The 27,720-nt window shown below is 27.2% G+C and overlaps 1 protein-coding gene across 3 annotated transcripts in view; it reads right to left on the reverse strand.

Moving 5' to 3' along the window:
* Positions 1-27,463, reverse strand: part of LOC129959555 (suppressor of lurcher protein 1-like) — a 72,549-nt gene extending 45,086 nt beyond the window's left edge. For 2 of the 3 annotated variants that reach the window (XM_056072463.1, XM_056072465.1), the window contains exons 1-2: positions 27,323-27,453; positions 20,304-20,360 (exon numbers count right to left, since the gene is read on the reverse strand). In XM_056072463.1, coding sequence (XP_055928438.1) covers positions 20,304-20,360; positions 27,323-27,404 — 139 coding nt within the window. In that variant the 5' untranslated portion in view covers positions 27,405-27,453. Of the gene's footprint in view, positions 1-20,303; positions 20,361-27,322 lie in introns of all 3 variants that reach the window. The other variant, XM_056072466.1, reaches the window with a different exon arrangement.
* Positions 27,464-27,720: the final 257 nt, after the last annotated feature.

The raw sequence follows: 27,720 nt of genomic DNA on the forward strand, positions 1-27,720 counted from the left end.
AAAATATGCATGCAAAAAATTTTAAGTATGTACTCTATGTTAAGGTATGTGCAAGAGAGAATATATGTTATCAGTAGAATAATTTACTAAAAAGAAAATGCTATGTTCTTGTAAATGCCGTAGAATTTTGAAATGTTTACATTAATACCGTTTTTAAAAATCTCATTTAAAGAAATTAGTTTAATCAATTTTGTCAAACCTCAATCAAAACCTCCGAAGGCATTGCAAAAGAATTTTCCAGTTGCTTACAAATTCAATGCAAGCTGCTTAATTAAAATAGTCACCAGTAAGTTATTAAAATAATCCGGGAAGTAAAATGAAATGCGGATTACTAAAAATTAATCCCTAGAACTTAAAGTATGTCTTTTTAATTAAGGAAGAAACACGTTTAATTAAGAAAAACATCTTATTTCCCGTCCAAAATTAAAGAAGCATGTATCATTCGGAAAAATGAGTATGATAAAAAATTTTTAAGAACCCATGATTAAATTTTTACGTTTTCCTGAATCATTGAAGGAAAAAGTCAATATTCTATTCAAAACAACTGCATAAATGTTAAAAGATTTGATTACCAGTTTAAATAATTTCATTCTCAGTTAAAGGATATTCTATTTCTTTAAAAAGGAAGTATGACAATCAGTCATCGCCAACGTAATACGTAGAATATGTAGAATGTCAGTCCTCCACACACAGTGTCAGTTTTAATTTTTGATAAATATTGTACCAAATATTTTGTAATAAATGTTTTCAGGTTTTCTTTAGAATTCAGTTGTTGTGGCAACACAAACTAAAGAATGATATTGCGCCTTTAAGACATACATGTAATAGTCAAATCAGATAAACATTTTAAAATTAAGCGTATGATTTGATTGAAATTTTCGATGATAATCTCAAAAAATGTTCTGAGGGAATTATTTCAAAGGATTAGAATTATTTTTATCTTCATATTATTGATGATGATTTATTTTTACATTAATTATTATCATCTTTAAAATAGCTGCGTGCTATGTAAATGCTTTCAAAATATTTCTTTGAACTTGATTTATTTACATTAATGTCTGGTTTTGTAAAAAAACGCGATATTTTTCGGAACAAAAAATCAAATGAGAGTAAAGACACTTTTCACCAAATTTCCACGCCGCACCAGCAGAAAGAAGTCTGACCATTTAAAGCATATTAAACATGCATGTGGCACATTCACGGCGAATTCTTTGGCCTAATTAAGAACTTTTCAGTCCTGAAAACAAATCCGTTCCAAAAAGACATTGCAATAAGTAAAACGTATATGTTACTATTATATTTGCTTTATATGATATGTTATGTCCTTCGTTATTTAAAATATTAAGATATTTTTATAATTTACAAACATAAATATAATATTGGATTTACAATGAAATTGACAAAGAAATCGAATACGAATTATAATTGAATATGCCAAACAAATAAAATTACTAAATAAAACATGAACAATCAAAGTGAGAAATACATCTTAATCGATCAGAGGTCCATTGGTTGTCTTTTTAAGAATTTACAACTAAGTACTTAGTAGAAAGTTAGAAGACACTTAGTAACAGATTGCAGGTGCTTCATCATCTGTGCCACCAGCTAATCTTAATAAACAGATAAGGTAATGACCGCCGAGAATGTGTAATAATTTTAATGTGAGTAGTTTGCCTGTCCTATTAAGAAAGGTACGTTGATAACATGTTGTAATAAGATTAATCGAATGATCTTAAAGTAGATATTATAAAAGAAGCATACTTTTAATGGATCCAAATGTTGTTTATTTAAAAATTTCGATAGGCTTCATTTTAAAATTTAATGAAATAGGATGTCCAAGTACTGATTCTTGCCTGTTTAGTAAAATAAGACAGTGAAATAAGGTGAAATGGGAAAAAAAAACCTTGTTCCCCGATCTCCGATTTACACATTTAAACCTCTTCAAACTTTACTTTCACAGAGTTAAGAATTTCTGTGAAAATTGAATATATGTTGTGAAAATTCTTGAAACTTCATTTTCCCATTCGGATCCAAATTTTTTTTGCAGACACCCAAATCAAAGCTGATTTTGGAAAAGGAGTTTTCTTTAACGAAAAATGAAAACATATTTCATTAAAATATAAAATTTAACATAATTTTAACATAATTAAAGAAGTATATTAGGTCACTATGTTTTTAAACTGTATTTTATTGCAAATATTGAAGAATTTCTTTTTGATCTCATTATATTTTTTCTCGAACTACGGTTTAAGAAGTTTCAGTTTTGAGCAAATTTAAACTATGATTAAGTATACCTAACAGCATATTTTTAGAAACACTTCTAGAAAACATTACAATGATGCTATCAGTATTGATTAGTCATTCTATTTGATTCTTATTTCATATTAAGTCTCTCCGGAAAGCATACCAGAACATTTATTTTTTATATATTTGTCTGTAATCATAGTCCACAATTCTAAAATGAAACGTTGAGTCCTTTTTTATTGCATTTACTGTGAAACTTAGGTAATTCGAAAATTTTAAATGCAATTTCGTTGGCTCTTCGGTTTTTTTTCTGTTTACTTAAATTTCCAATCTACCTAATGTTAAAATATTGTCTTTAATCCGGAATTTTTTATTAATTAAATGTAAAGACTTAAAAAAATTGTTTTTACTACTGAACTGCTTTCATCGGTTGTATCCATAGCTTATGGTGGTTGAAAGTAAGTAAGGTTTTTTTTTTAAAGGTTTTTAAGGACCTTTCTTCACTCGAGTTCCTCACGGCTGTAAATTGCATTCAGTAGTGCCTTATTTATGAAAATTACTTACTGCTATTTAATTAATTATGTTTCATTTATAGAAACTGTCAATAATTAAGAATAAATCTTCGCTGACTTTTTTATTTCAAAAAAATTTCGAGTTCTCTATCTGGAATACAGTTTTTTCGGTCTTCTGTTTTCTAATTCGATTTTTTTTTAACAAATCGAATTTTAGTGTGGTTTTGGTATCTCCGAAATGAACACAATCCACTGTATTCTATTTCAGTTTGGTAACTCCAACTATCTACTTTATCTTAGGGTCTTGTTTAGATATATAAGAAAGTTTTTATTTCAAAACGAAGTACAGAAAATCGAAGCATAGAAAAAAGAATTTCATTGGTTATAAATTTTGACCTCGAGATATTGAATCGCCACTTTCAGATCTTTTTTTGCAAGCATTTTGGACAAAATTTGTTAAAAGGAATTCTGCGTACCTGTCCGTCTGTATTTGTCTGTATACACGAAAACTCAAAAAGGCAACGATCCAGATAGAAGAAGTTCGAAATATGCTTTGATTTTTAGTAATATAGATATTGTTAACAAATTTTTAAAAAATTCAGAGTTAGCTGTCTGTTGTTCCGCTTATTCGCATTTGTATACGAGAGCGGTAATCTTCACACGAACGATCATTTACAAGAAATCCATAAAATCGATTGTGCCACATTTTGGATCAATTCCATTAAAAAGCAGACCGATAGTCTGTTTGCCTATTCGTTTAGATAAATGAAATTTGGTGTGTGGTAGATCTAATATCTAAAGATAAAGAATTAGTTTTTTTAGCATTTTTCTTAAGTAGCGAATGCAGGAATTTCTATCACCATGTAGATTATTTCCTCTTTTTTCATGCCTCTACGTAATGGCTATAATTTCCCTTTGTTTAATGGCTAAATCGATTATTATTAGGGAAATCAGAAACAGGTAATCCCCCATGTGGTCGTTAGGGATTCATATATTATCTTTAAAATATTTAAATGGGAGAAAGTTCTTTCTGTTTTTCTTCAGAAATTCCATCTTAAATCGATAAATAATGAAAGAATTTATCGATTGGTATTTTTTGTACACATAATCTAAAGGTTAAAAGCATGAATTAAAAATAATTTTTTAATAGCTAGGAATGGATTTTTGAATAAGAATAAGACTAAACGTCACTTCTAAAAAAGATTTTGTATATATAAAGGAATACAATAGTATCTTCTAAATTCAACTTGAAGATGGAACAAAACTCCAGAATATATATTTTATTGATGTGAGATATATACTGGAAACTTTTGCGATGCTTTTTGATCTTGTGAAAAGAAGCAATACTGCGTTTTCAGTCTTTATTTATGATAAGAAATAAAGTACCCTAAGTTCCAAAAAATAAAGGATTCATACTTCCACTTTTTTTAGCCCCAAATCAAAAATTTTTCGAGAAAAAAAAAAGATCGAAGTAAAAAAGAAATAAACTTGCAGTTTACTACACGTGGAAAATAGAGTGAAGAAATTTATTTTGGAAGAATCATTGAAAATTGTTTTGCTGAATAAATAAGTCTATCATTATTTTTATCCTAGAAAGCAATCTTTGTAAAAAAATGCTGTGTATTATTTGTTGATCTTTTCTTTCTTGTTTTTCATCTGCAACTCTTTTGGCACAGTCTCAACCCTGCATTTCGAATTTGCAACAATTCTTTTCGTCAACATATATATCATTCAGATAACTATAAAAAAAGGATACAATGCATCAAGGCACTTCAGTTTATTTAAACAGTTTCAGATTGAATAACGAATGATGTCATTTTTGGCAGCTTTGCTCCACTTTCAAATGTTAAGAGTTTTAAAATGGAAAAAGTCTGTTAGGGTATTTTTTTATATAAAACGGTTAGGCATAAGCTGCAAATTTTTTCCCGACAATTTATAGAAATATAAGTTGATTACACAAACAAAGCACAAAGCAAAACCTTTAAAAGCACAAAGAATATTAATAATTACACAATGTGTTTAGATATCTTGAAGTTAAAAATTTGACAGATATTCATAATTCTTTTATATTGATTTGTTTTATATATTTGATTGCAGCTAAGACGTTTCATGGGCAAATCTCGTAAATTTGAATACAGATCAAATAATGAGAACACCAAATATGATATCTTAATTACCAAAGTTTTTAAATTTCCACATATAATATTTTCTTTCATTGTGAAATAACTGCTATATAATGAGAATATTTTCCTCTATGTACAAGCATTTATTTATGTTATACCACCAAGACATTGGGATGTTTCTCCCACCGTTGAACTAATCTGTTTGTTATATAATGAGCTGCAATAGTGTTTTACTTCTCTTTCCTACTGTATAATTGTTACATGTGTAAGTTCTACATAGAGGTGGTTAAATTTATCGAAAATAAGTGAAGCCATGTAAAGGCAACCCGATGGAACATAATTTTTAATAAACTGGTAAAAATAATTTTAAATGGTGTAGCTAATAATTTTAGACTAAATATAGTCTGTTTATCTTTGTTTCGCTCAGATTTGAATTGAATACTATTTAAAAAATGTCTTTTGCTTTCATAAAAGTAAATAGATTTTTTAGAATATTTATTTCTTAAATGCTACAAAATATTAGAAACAATGTATCAAAATCTTTAATAATTCATATTAGGTATAAAATTTTCATCAGTTCTATTTAACTCGCTATATCTCTCACGACGATTGTTAGTACACTTAGAATTACGTGTATTAATGTAAAAAGTATCATTATTTTTATTCTTCAGTATATTTGTGTGATAAATAATTTTTCGTGATATGATTAATTAAAATAGAAATAACTTTGAAAGCTAAAAACTGTTTATAACAATATTGTAAATTATTGAAAATCTGTCAGCATTTATATTTTTCAAACTATTTCAAAGGACACAATAAATTTTGAAGAGTAAAATAAAAAGCGTAATTTTTTTAATATACAAAATGTACTTTTTATAGAATTAAATGCAATATCTCAAAATGTATCGTAGTTTTAGTAGACACTTTTCTTTCGCAAGAATAATCATCCATCATGAAGTGACATTTTGCAAATTTAATTAAGAATTTATTGTATTGCTAAAAACAATCCCCCCATTTTTAATCTCTTCTCCACTTCCATATGGATAATTATTCATGCCATGTTTAAAAAAAAAGGATATGTTTTTTGAACTTAAAAAATATTAATTGCAGTATGTGAAACAAAATTGGGGAGTGTAAAAATGTGCTCTTATTTTTTTCTTCTTTATCCTTCTTATGAAAGACAGATGTTTATTTATGCCAGAAATTTAAAAATAGAATACTTCATAATATCTAAAAATTATCGTGAGGTAAAAAGTATTTTTGAAAGTTTTTCATATTTTTGTTCATTATTATTCGGCTTGATTTGTTTTATGTTTGTAAAAATGGAATTTTGTACTCGATATTTAACTGACTTCTTAATGTGCTAGAATAAAAAAAAATTGTGCATTCTCGATGATACTTTACTTTTTTAATATTATTAAAACATCATTAATTAATTGATTAATTTAATTAAATTTTATTTAAGTTCCGTTTAAGTTAAGTTTATTTAAGTTCCTATTATTCAAATTGAGAAAAATTGATTTCAAGATTCTATAATATTTATCATAATGATCTATAAATTAAAGACAAATTATACTTTTTAGTACACTAATAAGAATTTTTTTAAAAAAACTGTTTTTATAACATTTATTCAATCTTAAAAAGCATTTTTTTTTTTAGTTTCAGAAACAAAGTTGGAAATTATGTCAGTGTTTTTATTCTTTAACTTATTTCTGTACTATTCATAGAAATTTATGACGTACTCCTATAAAAACAAGATGCTTTTACAAATCTAAAAGTTATTGAAGAAATAAAAGAATCTTTCCTAAATGTTCCGTGTTTTTTTCAACTGGATTCCAAAAGAACAGTAATTCACGGACTGTTTTATTTTAATTTTTTTTTCAAGTCTAAAATTCAGGTAACCGAGCTTCTACAAAATTTGTAGTAGACTTCAGAGTTTATTTTGGTTTTTATCTAAATGGAAGGACATCTATCACAAAAAGTTCTTTAGAGTCACAAGAGCGGCGCCGAATTCTGAATCGATCCAACCTTTTATCTAGCTTTTAGGATTTCTGAGTGACCTCTACTGCTTCAGGTAGTGAAGGTCGGGTGAAAGGAATTTTGTGTTCCGAGTTCTTGTTTCAGGAAAAGTGAGGGGCTTCCCTCTCCGCAAGTCTTGAAAGATGCTTTCTGACATGAATTTTTAATGTCGAATTTCGGAGATCCACTTAAAAAATCCATGTTAAAAATTTAGATCAACCTCAAAAAATTCTCTGATGTTTAAAAATTTAGGATTTTATTTAATATATAAGGAATCACAAATAGCGTTACTTTCGTCTTGCATGCTGAGCGAGTATCCCCCCCCATTTTTTTTAAATATTAGAAACTTAACTGTCAAGGATACACAAAGAAAGAGTAGTAGAAATATAAGAAATAAAAGTTGTGCGATCTTTTAATCAAATCGTGAGATATGAAAATTGTTTTTATAAGTCTGCGATATTCATGTAGATTTATTTAAAATGAAGACTGAAGAAATTTTTTTTTAATCAAGAAGAAGAATGATCAAGGAAACACAAAGAAAAAGTAGTAAAAATATGAGAAATAAAAGTTTTAAGAAAATCGCGAAATATGATCATTCTTTTTGTAAGGCTGCGCTATTCATATAAATTTTTAAATGCGGAAATTGAAGACTTTAAATGGAGAAAAGGAATGATCAAAGAAACACACAGAAAGAGAGGTAAATATTTTAGAAATAAAAGTTACGCAGGCTTCTAACGGAATCATGAGATATGAGAATTCTTTTTATAAGTCCGTATTCTTCATGTAGATTTTTTAAACGAAAATAAAACATTACAGCATACTTAATCCAATTTTTCGATAAGTATTTTTTTGTACTCATAAAAACAGGCAAGAGATTTTATGAGAAAACTCGGATGTCTCAAATAATAAGAATCAATGTATTTTTGCTTCCTATATAACATTAACAAAAGACAAATCACATCTGCTGTTGCTTTATTGATATTAAAAAAGAAAATAAAAAAAACCGATATGCTTTAGTTTTCCTCTTTCATTACGCAACTAATGTTTGATTCACAGGCGGATAATATTATTTGGGATTTTGTGGCTATCGCATCATTAAAAGACATAGAATACAGAACTGTGTTTTGTTCATGATATATTTCTTTATTTCGGCGTAATGTAATTTGCATTCTCCGCTGGTAATTTTAGGTTTCCTAGAATTTCAATTGTGTAAAAAGATCTTGATTCTTATGTCTATATTAACATTTGAAGTTTCGTTCTTTTTCTGTTTTGACATTTTCGCCTTATTCGTTATTTTTTTTGGGGGGGGGGTGATGATATTCTAGCTTCTGCTCCAGTCAGAGTTGATAAGTTTATTTTCTCCAAGGATATTTTTGGAATAATAAATGAAGTATGTGATTAACTAGATGATAAAAGTTTTTTCTGTAATGTTTTATTTATGACTTTCGATATTTTATTGAAATATTGAAAACATTAGTACTTCTTCGTCTTTGTTCCTAATATTAGTCTTCTTTATAAAAATTTGACTATTTGAGTTAATGTAATAATCGTAAACTAAAAAGAAACCTCTTTATGTATTATTCCTCGTTTTTTGTGTTTTGATTTGATTATTTGTTTTTCGCTTTTGTAAGTATAAAAATGCATGTTTTTCTTTATATTTTGTGTAATTCTTTATTTTAATGGATCTAAAAAGGCAAGTTATCATGTCCTCAAAATTCATATTTTTACTATAAAACAACATAACCTCAGTGAGGAACAGGAGAGAAAAGTAAGTATGCATTTCAACACGTAAGAAGTTAGCTAAGATTGCTTCTTGACCTCCTCCACCCCCTAAGAAAATCTATATTTTCATGTCAATAGAACCAAAGCTATTTTGAAACTTTTCCTTTTCTTTAGTGCTTAACCAATTTCAATTTTATTACAGTTATTATTCTATTACTTTTAATGAGATTTTATGAGTTTCTTTTAAATTTATGGCAATGATTTACTTTCAAACTGTATGAGGAAATGAATTTTAATAATTTTTTATTAGAAATGAGAAACTTTTTGTGCATAATTCCGCATTCATTCTAAGCAATTATTATTTATTTCTTCTAATTTCACAATTTTTACAATCATTGATTCCTCTAATAACTTTGTCAGCCTTTTATGAATTATTTTGGAGCAGTGTATATAAAGATATCTGTTATGTTAACTTAATGAACCGTGGGAATCGTAAGACTGAGTCTCGGGTTTAATATCAGAGAGACGAGGATTCGAGACCCACTTCTACTACTGATCTACAAAGTACATGCGGCTGATGACGTCAAATAAATGCGGGTCAAATACCCTCAAGCTGAGGTGGCGTAGCGTATGAGCTTGGAAAGGCGGTTGAAAAGGTTGAAACTGTCCTCTTCATTTCGATATGGTTCAAAATGACCATATCTGACTCAAAATAGTTCTACCTATTCAGAATTTGTTTTCAATGAAACTAAACTAAAATGAACCTGTATAAGCCTTTAATATTTTTTTATTTATTATAAAAAATAATAATTCGTTTAACTAGCCTTTATCGGTCTCTTTTATATTTTTTCATATTTTCATGTTATTAAAAAGTATATTTAAATGAGACTGTCAGTATGCCGCAGTACCATGATATGCTTTCTTATTATTATATGTGAAGCTATTTTTAAATATATAGGACAATTGTTCCTGAAATATAGTCTCGACGATTTAGGAATTTCGACTTCTTCGCAGGGAAATCCCAATAAGATTAATAATTTTTAAAATTTTGTTACAAATTTATTTTTGTTTACTTCTTAAATTTATTATTTGTGAGAAACTGTGTTTTCGTCTGTTATCGTCATAAAATAGAAATATTGTGTAAAAATCGACGTATCAAAAGGATATGAAGGTAAATTCGACCATTTAAGGAAATGTGTCGTGATTATTAATCTCATTCATATTTCTGGTTATTATAATTACTAAACACATTCAATAAGTTTTTATGTGACTAAAATGTACTTTATTTATTTTTACCGAACCTTTACAAAAATTATTAATTCGTTTTAAGGCATCCGACTACGTTAAAAACACCGGTTTTCGACCACATTGGCGAATTCTTCTTTTATTATTATTTCTTGTAGTTCAAGCTTTTCTCTTTCCAAAATAGTATTTTCTAAAAAAAGGAAGGTCTGATCTATCATCCAGGATAATTTTAAACAATTTTTTAGCTAAAATATTTCTTCAATTTTCTTAAACTTTAATTTTTATAAAAATTATTCACCGGTAACATGATATCTCAAAAACTAATAGAGGTATTTACATAAAAATTTCAGCGTGTCTTTTAAATACTGTGGGCAATGATTTGAACTAAAAGTTTTATTGTTGGTGAAATACTTTTTCATTTATAGGTGTTTTTAGAAAAATTAAGTTGTAAATTTATGGAAATAATGTATATATACGTACATTTTTACCCATAATTTCTTTGCCTCTCAAAATGTTTCTTAGATTTTGGTACATTTCATTCATCATTATATTCTATAACTTGTGTACAAAGAAAAATAGGATTGCTGCATTACAATTTTGTGTAGAGTGTTAACCGTTTAGGTTAAATTTCATTAAAATTTACTACAAATTTTCCTATTTCTCAAAATATATTATATTTCCAAATAATTTTTTTGTATATATAGTGTTTATAATTGACAATACATCTAAAGACCATAAATAGTTTTTTTAAAAATCCAATTTTTCAAAAATATTGCTTCGAACGTAGTCGGCTACCTTAAAAAGTACTTATTAAATTTTGCACAAGTCTGCTTGGAAAGACATGGATTTATTAGGAATACTAAGAATCGAAAAAGCTTGGGAATCACTGATGTCAGAGAAAAGTTGAGGAAACTAGCTAAAATAATAAAGAGGTCTCGAATCGTCAGATTCTATTTCTTTGAAGGGAATTGCACTTCGAGTGACGAATCTAAATGACAGACCCAAGAGTTGTGCTTAGCACAGTTGCGTCTGTTTTATGATGGAAATTTAAAACAATTGATTTTATGCATGAAATAAAACCCTCCGTTGTCATTGAGCGTATGTTAACCGGATTTGTCAACTACAGAAACAGAGCTGGAAAGTCTTTTGAAAACTGTGATGAGGTTTGGTGTAAAACAAAATATTTCGAATATCTGCTCATACATTCGAAAAGAAATTTTTATATGGTTCAGAATATCTTAGTATACATGAGATAAAAAAAATTGATTTTAATGCAGTAAGGTTGAAATTGGAAAGAAATAAAATCAACAATATTAAGCTTTAGGAATATTTTTAATCCAACAGACATCTGCCGCCATCGCATAAGACTCTCAGAACAATAAAGATGAATTCGAATGATTAGAAAATTTTTATAGTAGATCTTAGAATAGGGTCCCTTTGCGATCTAAGTTTATTTTATGTTCCTGAGATCGATGCATCTGCGAAGACTAGTGTATTCGAGACTCGTATGTAATTGATTTTCGTTGGCAAGATCTCCTTACTTCACCAAGTCTATTGTTCAAGGCCTTTCAACGTGATCTGTAAATATTATAAATGATAAAACTTTTTTGACATGTGTGATTACTAAAATGAATGTTGAAAACTTGTTATCTTAACAGACTAGACATGCCATTATTTGTGTCTTTTAAATCTCATTGCATTCACTGAAGATAATTGCTACTTTGCAATAATTTATATATCTATTTTACTTTTCTCGTTAATTATAATTTTTCTGTTTTCCTTAATTATATAGGCCGCCCAGTGAAAATGTTATTACCATGCCATAGAAATGGATATAAACTATCGTACTGGCTTTCAGCCAGTGTATTATTATTATTAATAATAATCAGGAATTATTCTGATTATGCAGATATTAAGTTAAAACAAAAGTTAAAGAAATAATAGAAAATAAAATGGACACAATTATAGCATTAAATATTTAATATAAGCTTTTTCTATACTTTTAACCAGATCTGTTCAAAAACGGTAGACATTTGAGCGCTTTAACAGAGAACTGCACCTTGCAGTCCTGCCGGCTGATTACGGTTTTTCCCCAAGCAAAACGTCAGTTTACTCTGAAATTTCTCCGGGAAGTAAATTTATGCCCATGAAAGGGAATTAAATCAGACTTCTACTTTAAAAGCTAGACAGTTCTGAACTAAATAGAAAATCCCACATTTAGATATGCTAGATCAGGAGTCCTCATTTTGACTTAGTAAATGATTTAATTATAACAGAATAAAGTCTTAAATGAAGGGCCAGAGAAAAATTCCTAACAAATTTCAGAAACAATGTTTGTAACGGTTATGATCCCTGTCTAATTGTGAATCCTTCCCTGTAACGACGGTTAAAAAAAGAAGGAAATACAGCAACAGAAATCAAAAATTATGCATAGTTCTTATTTTTTATACAGTATATTTTTCAGTTTTATTCTAAATTCCAATATCTTATTTTATGAAAGGAAAATGATAATTTATATGCAGTTATGTTTAAATCACTTATTTTTTGTGTTAATAATTATATTTTATAATTATTGTTATAATAACTTCTGGAATGGCAATAAATAATTTAATTGAAGTTTATTTTTATTGCAGTTACTTTTATTACTTAACAAACTCATAATTTATTTTTGAAAATAACAAAAAAGGCCCCCTCACCGACGTTTAAGACTTAGTTGAAAAGTTCATGCTTCGCAACTCAGTTTTCTACTTGAGGCTCCGTAAGAATTATTTATATATATTCAAAATGGCTGTTTATCAAAATATGTTTTCGGCTTCCTGGAATCGATCAAGAAGGATTTCAACACTGTCTGTGGGAACTACGAAAAACATTTTGTGTAAATATAGTCACAAAAATATTTTAAAATCTTGCTTTCTCTTTTACTTCCAAGAAAATGGAATACAAAATGCAATCTGACTAATAACTGTCTACAACATCGATTGCTGGAACAACAAAATCTGCTTTCAATGAATAAATGGGTCTAAGTCCGCTTTGAACGCTAAAAACATTAATTTATAAACTTTCTTCAAACCATGTACAGCTCGCTTTTATAGTCTTGAATAATTCATACTTTAATATATTCAAAGAGCTTTTGGGGCTGATCTAAATCTAAATCGAAAAAAGCTTATTATATGCAAAATACATGTTGCCATTTTTCGCTATTTATCTGAATTCTGAAAAATTCACGTGCAAAAGAATAAATTTTAAGAATTAGCCGAAATATCTTTTCCTTGTATGCATTTGTTCCAAAATCCAGAAAAATGGGTTTTTATATTGTGTGACTGAAAATATTTGATTCTTCACCAGGTCTACAGCAGAGTTATTTCGTTTATGAGATTTTATTTAACATACACACATTTTTTTCTGCATAGAGATTCTTAAAGGTTTTCACCTAATCATAGGTTTATTTGCCATTATTTAACAGAATTTTACGGATTTCAAGGGAACGAAAATATTAAACAGGAAATCCAATACAGTCTCTAAGAGTTTAATGTAATATTTATGAATAATATACATGAAATGTAATATATTTCGGATTTAAATGAATAAGGCTGCCCTTTTATTTTGAGAAAATCTTTTTTGTAAAGCTGAAGGGAAAGCTAATAGATTTCTTCTGTCGGAGATTTAAGGGGGAAAAAATTCAGCCCTCCGCCATTTCCAGCTCTAATTTTATAAGCGTAGAAGCTATATGAATTAAAAAGTGTTGAAGAGATTGCCACTGATAAGAACTTTCCAACGTAGTATCACATGCGTAGATTAAAAGACCGACAAAGTGAAGGACTGAATATCATTTTTCAGGTCCTTACTTCTAAAAATTACAACTAATGTACAAAATTGATTCGTTATGAAGGTGCGATAATTCGGCTAATTCGGATTATCCTTCTATCGTCAATCGTAACGAAGTTAAGAGGGCCGCGGTGGCCTGGTGGTCAGGTCTCGGCTCGTGAGCTATAAGGTTTCAGGTTTGAGACCCGATTCCACCGAAGAACCGTCGTGTAAGGGGGTCTGTTGCACGTTAAATCCGTCAAGGCCAAACATCCTCCCACTGATGTGGAGAGGGAGGTGACAGCTCAGGTGTCGTCCTCGTCGTCTGACCGCGGTTCAAAATTACGAGGCCAGTCCCAAATTAGCCCTAGTGTTGCTTAAAAACGAGACGTTAATCTAACTAACTAACGTAATGAAGTTAAGTAGGTTGGAAATTTTATTGTCTCATTAGTAGACCCTTTGAACCCATCTATGAACTCGGTCAAGATTTTCAAGCTTTCTTGCAACATATCGCTCGTCGATTCAAAGTCAGTAATAGTCATGAAACATGGAAGTATATAAGTGCATTTTTCTATTCCGATAAGCAGAAATCCCAAGGAGTCAGATTTCGGTATCGTGGTGACCAGAATAACGTTACTGTATCTCAGAGATGGATATAATTTCAAGTTAAGAGTCTCAGTGCCTTACAACCATCAATAACATCAAAGCTGTTATCGACTGAGCTACAGTATCGTGGATAAGAAATGTGTTATACATTTATGTACATCACATTATAAGAGAATTGCTTGTTAATAAATATTTGCAATGCCAACATTCAAAATTTTAATATAATACCTGAAGTTTAGTAAAGTATATATTTTGATTCGTCCAGTATATGTTCTCTTTTTTATTCACACAGACATAAAAAAAGCAAATGAAAATGATTTGCACAATAAATAAAAACATGCTATCTGAAAACGAAACATTTTCATTATTTTTTCATAGCATAAATTGACATACTGACCAATATGTAGCCGAAACAATGATTTAAAATTTATGTAAATATACGTTAGAAGTTTTTTTTATGTTATTTAAACGTTACAGAATTCTATTCCTTATTTATGGTATTTGTAGCTTCTACATTTGGAGAAAATGGTAAAACAATCATAACATTCAGCTTTAATTTCATGAAGACATTCATTTTAGTCCTACTAGGTGATTTTGCGTATACAAAATCTTCCTGATAATCGAAATATTAATATTTTTATACATGCTTGAAAAATAATTTTAACATTATATAAATAGTCGAATCTTCCTTATCTTAAACAAGAAATAGTGACCTTTTCGCTATTTCTTAAAGCTAAATGGCATTTTCCTTTTCGCATTTCAAAGTGATATAACAATGACCTATAATTTGTTGTTAAAGGCATAAAAAATATAAAATTTTACAAGAAGTTATAAGGAAGAAATAATACTATGTAAATAAATTTGACATAAGGGAATAATTGCGGGCTATTATGAAGCTAATGTATAGTAAGACTGGATGATTGGGTACTCTGGGCAGTCATATTGCATTTCTTAAAATATAGATTAAAGAAATTTCAAGAATACTATATTGTCTGATTACACCACCATTAACCCTTTAACTGTTTTGCCTTAGTGCCATACGTGCATCGATTTATTGAATTTTGATAGTTGTAAGCAAAAAATAAACCATTCATAACGATTATAATTCAATATTAAAATTACTTCGTATACATAGATAAGTCAAGTATTCAATAGATTTCCATTTGAATCAAAATAAGAATATATTCCTAAAATAGAAGGTGTCATCTTATTACATAGTAAAGAAAAGGGTTAAAGAAACTATTTTGGAACAAGAAAAGATGAGAATGTGACTGAAAGTAAGCTAAAAAAAGCAAAGGGGTAAAGGAGGATTAATGATATATTAATTTTTCTCTTTATATTAAAGTGTTGAAATGAAATACTACTATTTAAATATAACTGAATGCATAATATGCTCTATTTTTCATTAAAAATCAAATTTTTATTTATTATATACTGGTGTGTCTGCTTCGCATTTACGTCAGTGCCTCAAAATCCAACGAACGATGTTGAAGACTTTAGCATCATACATCTATGTATTCTCTTTACACTGGAATTAAAAATATCCTGGCACTGTTAAAATAATGAATAATAATCTAAAAATTAGATTTATTTTTATGGGTAAGACACGTTAGAAACATCTGTGAACAGAAGACACTGTGTATACAATAATTCTGAAAATAGTCAAAATTAAACCCATCTCCTAAGCAATTACATAAATATGAAATGTATAAGGTCTCTGATTTATCTTAATTATGAAGGTTGTTATCCTAATGATAAGTAAATATAGCTTTCCAGGCACGGTTTTGTTTAACTTATCAAAGTTAGCGTTGTACTATATTGTTTAGATTTCCAACATTAAGTTAATTAAAAGCACTTTATTTTTTAGTATTCATTTAACATTTTCAATTTATAATAAGCTTTGTTAAAACTTTTGCTAAACTTTAATTTCTCTTAAAGCATATGCCAATAAGCTTAATTTTTAAAAGAAAGTTTGACTTGTATGCAGAATAACATACTTGCCCGCAGTTTTTGAAAATAATATAAAATGTTTATTTAAAAGTTTTCATGAACTATAGTGTTTGCCAAACTCATAATGCGTAGTTATTATATTTACTGCTATTTTATTCATAAATGTGCTTATGCATAAATCATTGTACGCGCACACAAAATAATTAAAGAAAAATTGCATATCTTTAAAAAACTGTCTCATTTTCAATCAATGTTTAACATTCTCAATCAGTGTTGTGGTTTTCATTGTCATTTTCACTTACAAATGCTATAAAGAAATTAAAGTTTTTAGCTTCTAATCATGAAGCCAGAACATTAAATCTGTTAAATAAAAATATAGCATTCCAGATTCTAAAGCAATTTTTCTATTTATTATTTCTGAGTTTTAAAGGGGTTGTGATCAGTTGTCTTGAGAAAATAGAGAATTGGGACACGAGACTTCATATTTATAAATGAATTTTTTAGCTTCAGTAGCTAATTAGGCCATTGAACAATTTGATATATTACAATATAAAAGCAGAAGTTAGTGACTATAATATAAATAGTTGGAAGTTATGTTTAAACTCAGAATCAATTAAGGATTTTTAAAATCATTAACCACTAATTCCACCTTGCTAAATAGGTTTTTTCCCATTTAAATATAATCTGAGTTCTTTGTTTGCTATTTTTAATCACCTGCATCGCGAACTAATTCTTCTAATTAACTTCAGTACGTTTGAATGGAATCGGGAAAATTGAGAATATATATATATATATATATTTAAATATTTGCTGGGTGTTTTATTTTGTCAACATTAGGGATTAGATATATAACGCGCAAGTTATCACGTATATCTGAAGAGAAAGTAAAATGTATCGTAAAAATATAAAACAAAAAAAGAAATAAACGGTTTAATACCTAATAAATTACCTAAATACCTAAAGTTATACCTTATAATTTAATACCTAATACCTAAAGTTTAATACCTAAATAATTAATACCTAATACCTAAATACCTAAATAATTAATACCTAATACCGAAATACCCAAAGTTTAATACCTAAATAATTAATACCTAATACCGAAATACCCAAAGTTTAATACCTAAATAATTAATACCTAATACCTAAATAATACCTGCTACCTAGATACCTAAAGTATTAATACCTAATAATACCTAATACCTAAATAATACCTGCTACCTAGATACCTAAAGTATTAATACCTAATAATACCTAATACCTAAAGAATTTTTTAATACCTAAATACCTAATACCTAAAGTATTTTCTTAAAGGTCTTTATTAATTACTCCTACTTTCTGTATTCTTGCCATTCGATCTTAGCTAACAAATGATATAATTTTGGATCTTAGTAGAAATAAATTAAATTGATATAGAAAGAAAGAAAATAAAGATAAAATAAATTAAATCGATATAAGGTTTTAAAACTAAATAAATTTTCGCTACATATATATATATATATATATATATATATATATATATATATATATCGAAATATTATAATTCATCAACGAGATGAAACGTGAAGATTATGTGACAATTAGATTATGTGTTAAAAATTGCTCATTGAAACAATTTCTCTCTCTCCTTTTTTTGTTTAATTTGAAAGAAATATGCGACCAGAAATTATAAACCGATTTTAGTGAAACAAATTTTATTACTGTTAAGAAATTGAGTTGGCAGCTAATTCGATAATGCACAGACAGAGAGAAAATTGAAAAAATGAAAGAAAAGTGATTGATTTTCGCCAATTTTTATGATATTTAACCCCAATGTAAGACAGGCATATGTCATTCAATTTTATTATTTTTTTAATCTTTTCTTTTCTCCTCAATACGCAACTTTTTCGTGGTACAGTGACAAGTAGAGAAAAGTTTGATTTCTTCCCCACTCATTTTATGAAAAATATTTAAAAAAACGTTTTGTAGTTGTGATTAAATAATTTAACACAAGTACGTTGCAATTCATACAAAGGATAGCTTGTAGATCTAATACAGTTTAATTGCTTCAAAGACATCTTCTAGACGCCCTTAAAATTAACTAGAGTCAACACGAGTGATTCAAAGAATTTAATTAAAGAAATCAAATACCCTAGTCTTTGAGCGTATTTACTGCCAATAAATGCATATCATAATAGACTATTATAATCAGACATTGGAAATGCTGCCTTTACTGTAAGAAAAGAGAAAATAACTGGGGAAAGGTGTCAAAAGTTTACAAATACAGTTATTATTAATGAATTTAATACGGTTTGTGAAGAAAATTGGAATATCAATATATTTTCTTTTCTTGTTTTTGAGAGTTCCTTTCTAGTCTTTCTGGAGAGCTTTATGGTTTACTTTAGAGATTTCTTCATTTTGAGAATTCCTTTGAGTCCATAGAACTTTAAAGTAACATCAAGAAAAATCTTTTAAATTCTAGACATATGTCTTACATGAATCCTTAATCAAGAAAATTTTCATAGTTTTCTTTTATAAATTTGTTTTGATATATTTTATGAGTATATTTAAGGAACTATGCATCAGCAGTCAATAAAAGAAAAATTATTTTGAGCTTCAAATATATTTAAATATATGGCTTTTTCAAGTTAGATGCGAATGGAATTGATACGTTTATCCTTTTTCTAGAATAATGTGCTCCCTCGTAAAGTCTTGAATGTTCACGTTATTTTTTAATTTCTCCAAAGAAAGAAAAACCGTTAGTAATTCTTTAAAAACGATGAAAATGTATTATTTTGTTAAAAGATGTAAGTTTTCAAATTCGTATTCGTAATATTCATTCATCTTTATAGATCTGTACAAATATTTAAGAACAAGATATTATTTAACTAAGACTTTCGTACCCTAAAAGTTATAATCGCTTAAGTTAATGCACTCGTTATTAACTAAATGGAGACAATTACCATGAATTCGGCATGTTTGATAAATATAATTTATATGAAGTATTTTAAATATTATTTGAATCGATTTTTGTAATAAAATTTATATTAATATGGGGGAATATATTAATTTTCGGCATAATTTCATCCGAATAACAATGCATCTAAAATCAATATTTTTCCCTAAGCCCCCTTTATGAGTGCGTTCATTGACTTTCTGAATTATTAATTTATCTACAAAAAGAATGGAAATTCATAATGAGATACAACTATTAATTTTGGATGTTAATACTTCCTTGTTATTATTTAATATAGTTATTCATTTTATAAACTCTATATGGCAAGATTTTTTTCAATGAAATTATGTAAATCACTTAAGTAAATGTAAGAAAAGCAGAAAAAATAATTTAATAAATTAATTTTTTAATACATTTACAATTAAGTGAGAACTCTTATTATATAAATAAATATTTTTCAGAGTTTTTTGCTTGAAGTAAATAATATAATAAGTAAATAATTTTATAGATTAACTGTTAAATTATTCTATATTAATTTTATAAAGGCAAAAAATATGAATAATGACAAAAGCATCACTGTGCAATGTAGGTGTACATTTCATTTTCTTTCTCTTTATTTCGTAATCATTAAGTATCTGCCATCTCTCGATATGTAGCAAGAATGAAAATACATTAAAAGAAGTCAAAATACTAGAAAATTTTTGTATATTTGAAACACAAATGCTACTAACCTTTTGTTGTTTTTTTAACAAGCGATCAAATTATTTAAGTACAAATTAGTTCATATAAAACTTATAGTCAAAGTTTTAGAAAAATTTGTATCCTAGAGTAAATAAATTTGAATGATTTAACTTGAGTATTTAAAGTAAATTATAAGCATTTAACACTTTTTAAAGCATGGTTGTTTATATTTTTATCGAGTCTAGCCCATTGCTTATTTTGCTCATTTTATTAGTTACGCAACACCACTGTATTATCTACAACGTACAGTCTACATCTCGTTAATCTATCTATGACACTGAAAAGATTGAAATGATAAATTATATTAGGGAAGAAGTGAATGTAAATAAAAAAACACCAAGAGAGTTTAGAAACACATAGAGATTAATTAGAATACAGAAACAATTTTTAAATACAACTTACAGTAGCCGTCATATTTAGTGCAACACTTTGGGAAAACGACGAATTTTGTGTATAAGGCTGTGGAAAGAGTGAACACAGTTACTAAACAGTTGCATATCCCGAGAAAGGAAATTTTAAAAACAATTTTAAAAAGAAAACAGAATGCGGATTCCACTACTGCTGCATGGGATTAAAGGCGAAGCGGAAAGCAAAAGTTAGACACAAGCAATGCACGTATATCATAAATAAAATATTAAACTATAACAAATATTAGGAAATTTTAAATTTTCATTAGAGATAATATTAATGACATTCAGTATAGGATATAAAAAAATCAGCGAAAAAGAACTGCATTCTGTTTTATTTTTTTTAAATAATTTAAAATTTCATTTCTCCAAATATGCAATTCATTTCATCATTAATTAATTTGTCTAAAGACAAATTGAAAATGTATGCAAACTCGAGTTAAAAAAGATTTCTGAGACAAAATTCTGTTTTCAAAAGCTTGATCTACGGAGAAAAAAATTCAAAAGTTTATATCAATTAAAATATCTCATTTAAAAATCTCCCACATGGCAAAATAATTTTGAAAAGTTCTGAATAAATTTCATAAAAGTAATACAAAATCCTTCAGTATCCAATCAAAAATTTAAAATAAACGTGTAAGCTTTTTTCCATTTATTTTGCATTCATATCTTGCCTTGCTTCACGTTGAGGATAATGATCATAAATTATTTGAAGTTAGAACATTGATCATTAACATGCCTTAGAAAGTGCGTCATTAATAATTAAGATGATAGAATATGAGTTATCTGGAGGACTTATTAGTGTATTTTTAAGCAACGGCAGTCGTCGTTTTCATTCATTTAGAAAGTTAACATTTTCTAATGAAAGGCACGATCATACGTTCATAGAATGAAATTAATGCTAAATTATTATAAGTTAAAAGCATGTAGTAATTCACGATAGAAAAGATATTTTTGCTTCAGAGACTTTTTCCAATTATAATTGGAAATCGTATCACTCTTAAAAATAAATATACAAACTCATAAGAGGATTAGAATAGTTTTAATAAAAATGTTTCAATCTCAAAATCCGTAGAATGCAGGTCATTCCAATTAGTTTTGTTTAAAAATATAAAAATAGAAATTCGTTCGAAAGTTAAGAGGTCCGGAAGGAGGAATCAGTGACATATTAAATCATAATAAATATTGTTGTTTTGTAGTATTCTTTAAATTAATTTCAATTAAGATTCCGCTGTTCTATTGTTCGTATTTATTGCACAAAAAATTATTCTAAGCATGTATATAATTAATGAACCCTTTTGTCTTCGCTTACGAAAAAGTCGTTTACATTGTTCCACATACTTTGGAGAAATATGCTGTTTTGAAAATCTAAACAAATACCAGATATTATTTTCAGTAATAAGTTTTTGGACTTATTCGCAAGCATTGCATATAAATAGTTTTTTGATACAATTCCATTGCAAATAAATAGAAGGAAACAGTTGAAATAGAGCATGTAGAAGTTAAATAAACTATTTGTACATTTAGACATTATATTATTTTCTGGGCAAAATGAGTAATTTAAAAATTCTTTAGATATTTAATCAAAAGGAAGAAAGTATAATCTTTTACCTAAAAAATTACAATTCCAAAAAGAATTGGAGTGAATATTTTCGTTTAGTTTTAAATAGAAAGTTTTTTAGTTTATATTTTTATAATTATCTTAACAGAAAGTTGCATTTTAATGTTTGCGTAAAACTATGTTTTCTAAATTTACAAAATATTTTATTGAGCATTTTTATAATGCTATCGAAATAATCAGTCTAATTGTTGATCCTTTACAATTTTGTGGTTGCGTATATTTTTTTCGTGAATTAATAAAGAACGCTTTGAAAACAGCTTCTTTCTTTTCCTGAATTTTGATTGGTTATCATAGACCAGTACACTAACGTATCTATGAGTTACTAGAACTTTCATATTTAAATTTTATATTTTGAAATTTAGTAACAAGTTAAAATTTCAGGAAGGAAATTGCAATTACATGTTTTTTTTTGTTGTACAAAATAGTCAAATGATAAATACTTAATGCTTGCTGGTTTGGCTTTCATTTTCCTATGAGATTCTATACAAAGAATGGAATATGAGTATTATTTTAAAATTATTCTTTAATTTTTGTCCTTTTATTCATTTGATTTTAAAAGCTAAGCCGTGCTGTTTGAGATAAATCTTAATTTGGACAGTTGGATCTGTATGTTGATTCCTTCATAATAGTACCAAAATTTATGCGCTTAAAAGGGAGTAAATATAAAAATAATAGCGCCTCGTTTGTTTCCGTGGGTTTTAAGTAATTTTAGATGTGAATGTTTTCACTAAAAGAAAATCTTCTTTTTCCTGTCTCCTTTCTACTCCTTATTATATGCATCTATTCTTTCCAGCTTCGACGAATGTTATAAACATCAGTACATTTCAGTACATCTTATGGTACATTTCGCATAAGAGAAATGTACGAATATTTTCCACTTTACATACGTGGAATATGAATAGTAAATTATGAATCAGTTTAATTATACTTTAGATATATGGAGTATGAGTAATAAATTAGGAATTAGTTTATTTATACTTTAGATATATGGAGTATGAGTAATAAATTAGGAATTAGTTTATTTATACTTTAGATATATGGAGTATGAGTAATAAAGTTAGGAATAAATTTATTTATACTTTAGATATATGGAGTATTAGTAATAAATTAAAGATTAGTTTATTTATACTTTAGATATATAAAGTATGAGTAATAAATTATTTATTATTTTATTTATCTTAATTAGCGAAGTCGGTAAAACTTTGATTCGTATGATAAAATTCAATCAGTCTTTCAGGCAGCAACTCTCCGAATATCCTAATCCTTATAGAAATGCTTGTACTCGAGAGATGAACTGATTGGAAAGAATAGTTCAAGCGGGATACAGTCTCCAAACGCTCGTTCAGATTGATTCAAATCAGAAAAATGTAATGAAAATGCCCAGAATTCTTTATATTTTTTATTCATTCATATTATGCTTATAATCTGCAAATAATGATACATTCACTTGAAAAACGCAAGATAAAAGCTTTGTTCCTAAACTTTCCAATTAATGACATTTTTTATAAATTTTTTAATAAATGTTATATAAATTACTCTACCAAATTAGGTCTTATAAATTTAAAATTAATAAGTTCCATCGTAGGCTACAATAGTTAGATAGAAATAACGACATTAAATTCTTATTGGTTCATTAAACCAACATTCAAGAAAAAAGAAATAAAAAAATCTACGTTACGACTTTCTATGAGAAAATAATTGCTTTTTGATAAATCAGCGTATCAAGGAATAATTTTTCATATCATTGTTTAGAAATTTGAAATATATATATATATATATATATATATATATATATATATATATATTATTACTTTAATTTATTACTTTATTACTTTAATTTATTTGTATTAAAAGATGATCATAATTATAACCAAGAAAATCGGAACTTCTATTGTAATAAATTTAATTTTCTGTGCAATAAATTATTTAAAAAAATTATTAAAAGATGTTTATTAATTTTCATTTAAATAATTAGAAGTGTTTTATTTAAATAATGTATGCATTTTAATTTTTCCATTGATAAAATTATTTTTAAATGATTTATATGAATTTTTACTGTATCCATGACCTCCTGTCCTTCTCATTTATGCTCCCTTGTGATACAAGCATGAGACATATCAAATATTATTCTTACCTTAAATTATATAGAAAGGGTAGTAAGTCAAACAGAGAAATAATATTTGACCAGTATTTACTTAACAGGTATCAAATAAAATTGGTCTGATAACGTTTTATTGCAGGTTTTAGAAATGCTTTTTTCCCTCGCCGGGTTTGTAAGGGAAATTGTGGATTCCTATCTAAGAATTTGTTTTAATTTTGCAGGATTGAACGTTTAATTATATTCAACGTTGTTTTAATTTGTACTGAAAATAACTTAAATATATAACAAAATACAGTTTTATTTTTTATTGCATATATGGTTATATTTTTTTATTTCTTATATTTCCACGAGAATATAATTCTGTGTTCTTTTCTTATTGCATTTTTTGAATTCTTTTAACGTCAAATTAAAGAGTCAAATGTAAGATTTTTATACAATGCATTTGATATTGTGTAATTAAGCTTCCAAATATTTCAGCACAGAAAAGATGAGGTACTTTTGTATTTATATTATGAAGATTAGGTATTTTTGTATATACATCCATGAAATAATCTAAACGTAACTTCTTTTATTTTGAATGGTTTTAAACATTTTACATTATAATTCCATTATGTATAAGATTAATACAACTATATATAATTCGATTTAAACAGTCGAATGAGATAAAGAAATTATTAAAATTTATTGTCAAAGAAATGGCAACTTTTAAAACTAAGAAAGACTGCTTCATTTAGAATTAGAAAAAGAAAAAATAATTAAAATATGCGCATTTTCATCTGGGGATGCACAAATTAAATATTATATCTATTATTATTATAAACGTGATAAAATAATTTTTGTATTACTTTCTGTCATTTTCATATAATATAAATTTGAAAATAAGTTATCTTATGGAATGAAAATTGTAACAGAATTTTATGTTCTGCTTATAAAAATTTATCTGAAAGTTTATTTTCCCCATGTTTAAGTAAGCAAATAGTTTTCAAAAAATCTTAAAATTTTATTAAATAATTAATAAAGTAATTTTTCTTGATTCATACAGAATAATCGGAGGGAATCATATATTGCTAAACATATTCAGATTCAATTTAAAAATTTCTTACCAACTGAATAAAATTTCAATTGATTAATATTTATTACATTTAAATATGCAATAATAAATTACTTGTATCATGTAGCCAATCAGGAAACTAGACAAATTTAGATACATTAAAATTTAACTTCTAGACAAATTTAAAACAATATTTTTTTTCAAAAAAATTATAGAATGAAAAAGTTTTTAACTACAAAAAGAAAAGTTAACTTTTTGAGTCTTCATGTTTCAGTCATTGTAAAAGTAAGATATATTGTTGATTTCAAATTTGTAATTCTTGCATTGCAACTAAGAATATGCGTAATTATAAGAACTGTTTAGAATATAAGGTTTAAATTTATAAATTTTAATAATGAATTATTATTTTAAAGCGAAAAAGTATACATAATTTATAATTGTTTTAATTTTTGATAGTATGATTTACAATTTTTTAAAATAAATTTTGTGTAATATAAATTATCAGTAATAGGTAATAACGCATTTTAGAAGTAAATTTTTCTATTATTTGAAAAAGAATTTGAAGGATTTTTAGATGGAAATAATTTAAAATAATTTTTCTTTATAATTAATTTATTCTACAGTATATTAAAAATTATCCTATATTTTCTGCTTGTGTGTAAACCAATTACCCAGAATACAGAAAAGTATGGAGTCATTCGAAAATCTTATAATTTTGATTAGCCTTTTAACTACTGCAATGAATATTTTTATCCAAACCATACTGCGTTTATAAAAATCAAAGAGTACTAGGGATTATGATATTACTATTAATGCAATTTTAATATTAATACATTTAAATGATTTATACTTGAGAAATTTAATTTTTATTGATTATGTTAGAATATTTTTATATTAGGTAGTAATCGCAGTTTTCGAACGTAATTCATAAAGTGCGTCTTAAAAGTTTTCTCATATTTGCCACTTTAATAGTTGAAATACTTCTGAAAAAGTACATTACTTCACACATATTTTGAATCCAGGCAAATTTAACAACAGAAATATTTGAATTTTATAGCCATATTAATGCGTTAAAACAATGCTGAATATGTCTTTCCGAACGGGTTTTTTAATTAAGAGTTTTTTCACATAATTATTCTTGGAAATAGACTCATTTATTTCTCTACTAAAATGTAAAGAATAACAGTGTTATATTAAGGTAAGATTTAAATAAATTTATTCGTCTATTGAGAATAAGTATGAATGGTATTTATTTGGAATACAATTCATTGTTTCACAAAGTACAAAAATGGAAGGATTTTCAGAATATTCATTCGATAGCATTCTTTTTTTCTTTCGAATGGATGTTAACATGAAGGTATATTTTTCTTTCTTATACTTAATTTCGTCCTTGCTTGCATTTTAATAAATGGTATAAAAACAAATAGGAGATGATTTATTAGTTCTGGTGCAAATCGTAAATTTTTAGAATTTGATGCGCTAAATAATGTTCAAGAATTCAGTCAGTGTATGTAATAAAAATTTGTAGAATGCTATAAAAATTGTACAAAAATATTTTTAAATGAAAAAAGGCATAAAAATTGAAATGAAAATTCAAATGCGGGCAATTTAATTTGAAGTACCATCTAGAATATGAAAGTAGCATATAAAAATAAGATAGTTTCAAAAAACATCACAAAAGTAATTCTCATCGAAGTTCATAAAAATGTTCAAAAACACGATGAAGAATTTCAAAATGAAACTTTTTGTCATTTCAATTCTACTCGAAATTTTGAAATTATAAGAGTTATATAATAAGTATTAAAAAAACATGAAATTTAACAGCACATTTACTTCATAACATCATACTAATATAACAATTCTATCTGCAGAGAGCCAGGTATAATTAAAAAACACTAAATTTCTAACTGTAAAATTAAACAGTCATTCCAACATTTTATTTTACATTCAAATGCTACGAAATATTCAATTTTTAAAATATATCATTTTCGACAAAAATTTCTAGTCTGAGATTTAAACTTTCTTACTAAACAAGAGAACTAACGAAACCGTCTACCTGGAACGGATATAACTAAAAAGCAACAATCTACACTTTTGCCGTCCGTAGCTATTTACATTTAATAAAAAACCAGCACATGCACACAGCATCATTCTGTCTCAACATTCTGACAGCAAAACTATAATAAAAGGCATTCGCTTCATTACTTAAGAGCAAGTTGATCAGTTGCAAGACTTATTTACCTTTCACAGAAGCTCGTTCAAAACGGCTCACGCTCTGCACTAGAGCTGCTCCGGTGGTTAGTAGAAACAGTAGAGCCCACATTTCGGAGAGCAGTGGAGAAATGGACTCGAGTTCTGCCAGTCAACTCCTTCTAAACCCTTGCCCACGGAAGCCCAAGAGCAGCGGCGCATGCGCAGTAGAGGACATGACTTTTTTTCATTATTATTATTGCTGAGAGCGGGAGAACCCATGCAGCAATCGTGGATTACTTGCGGTAGTTATTCCGTCAGTTTGTGTTTTCGGTCTGACACGTTTTCATCATTTATGAGCGCACATTTTCCCTCGCCGTGCAAGGAATTAGAATGTTATTTTCTAATTTTCCATTAATACAACCGTTGTTGGAAATTTTTCAAGATAA

Source organism: Argiope bruennichi, chromosome X1 (assembly GCF_947563725.1).
Source record: "Argiope bruennichi chromosome X1, qqArgBrue1.1, whole genome shotgun sequence".
NCBI lineage: Eukaryota > Metazoa > Arthropoda > Arachnida > Araneae > Araneidae > Argiope > Argiope bruennichi.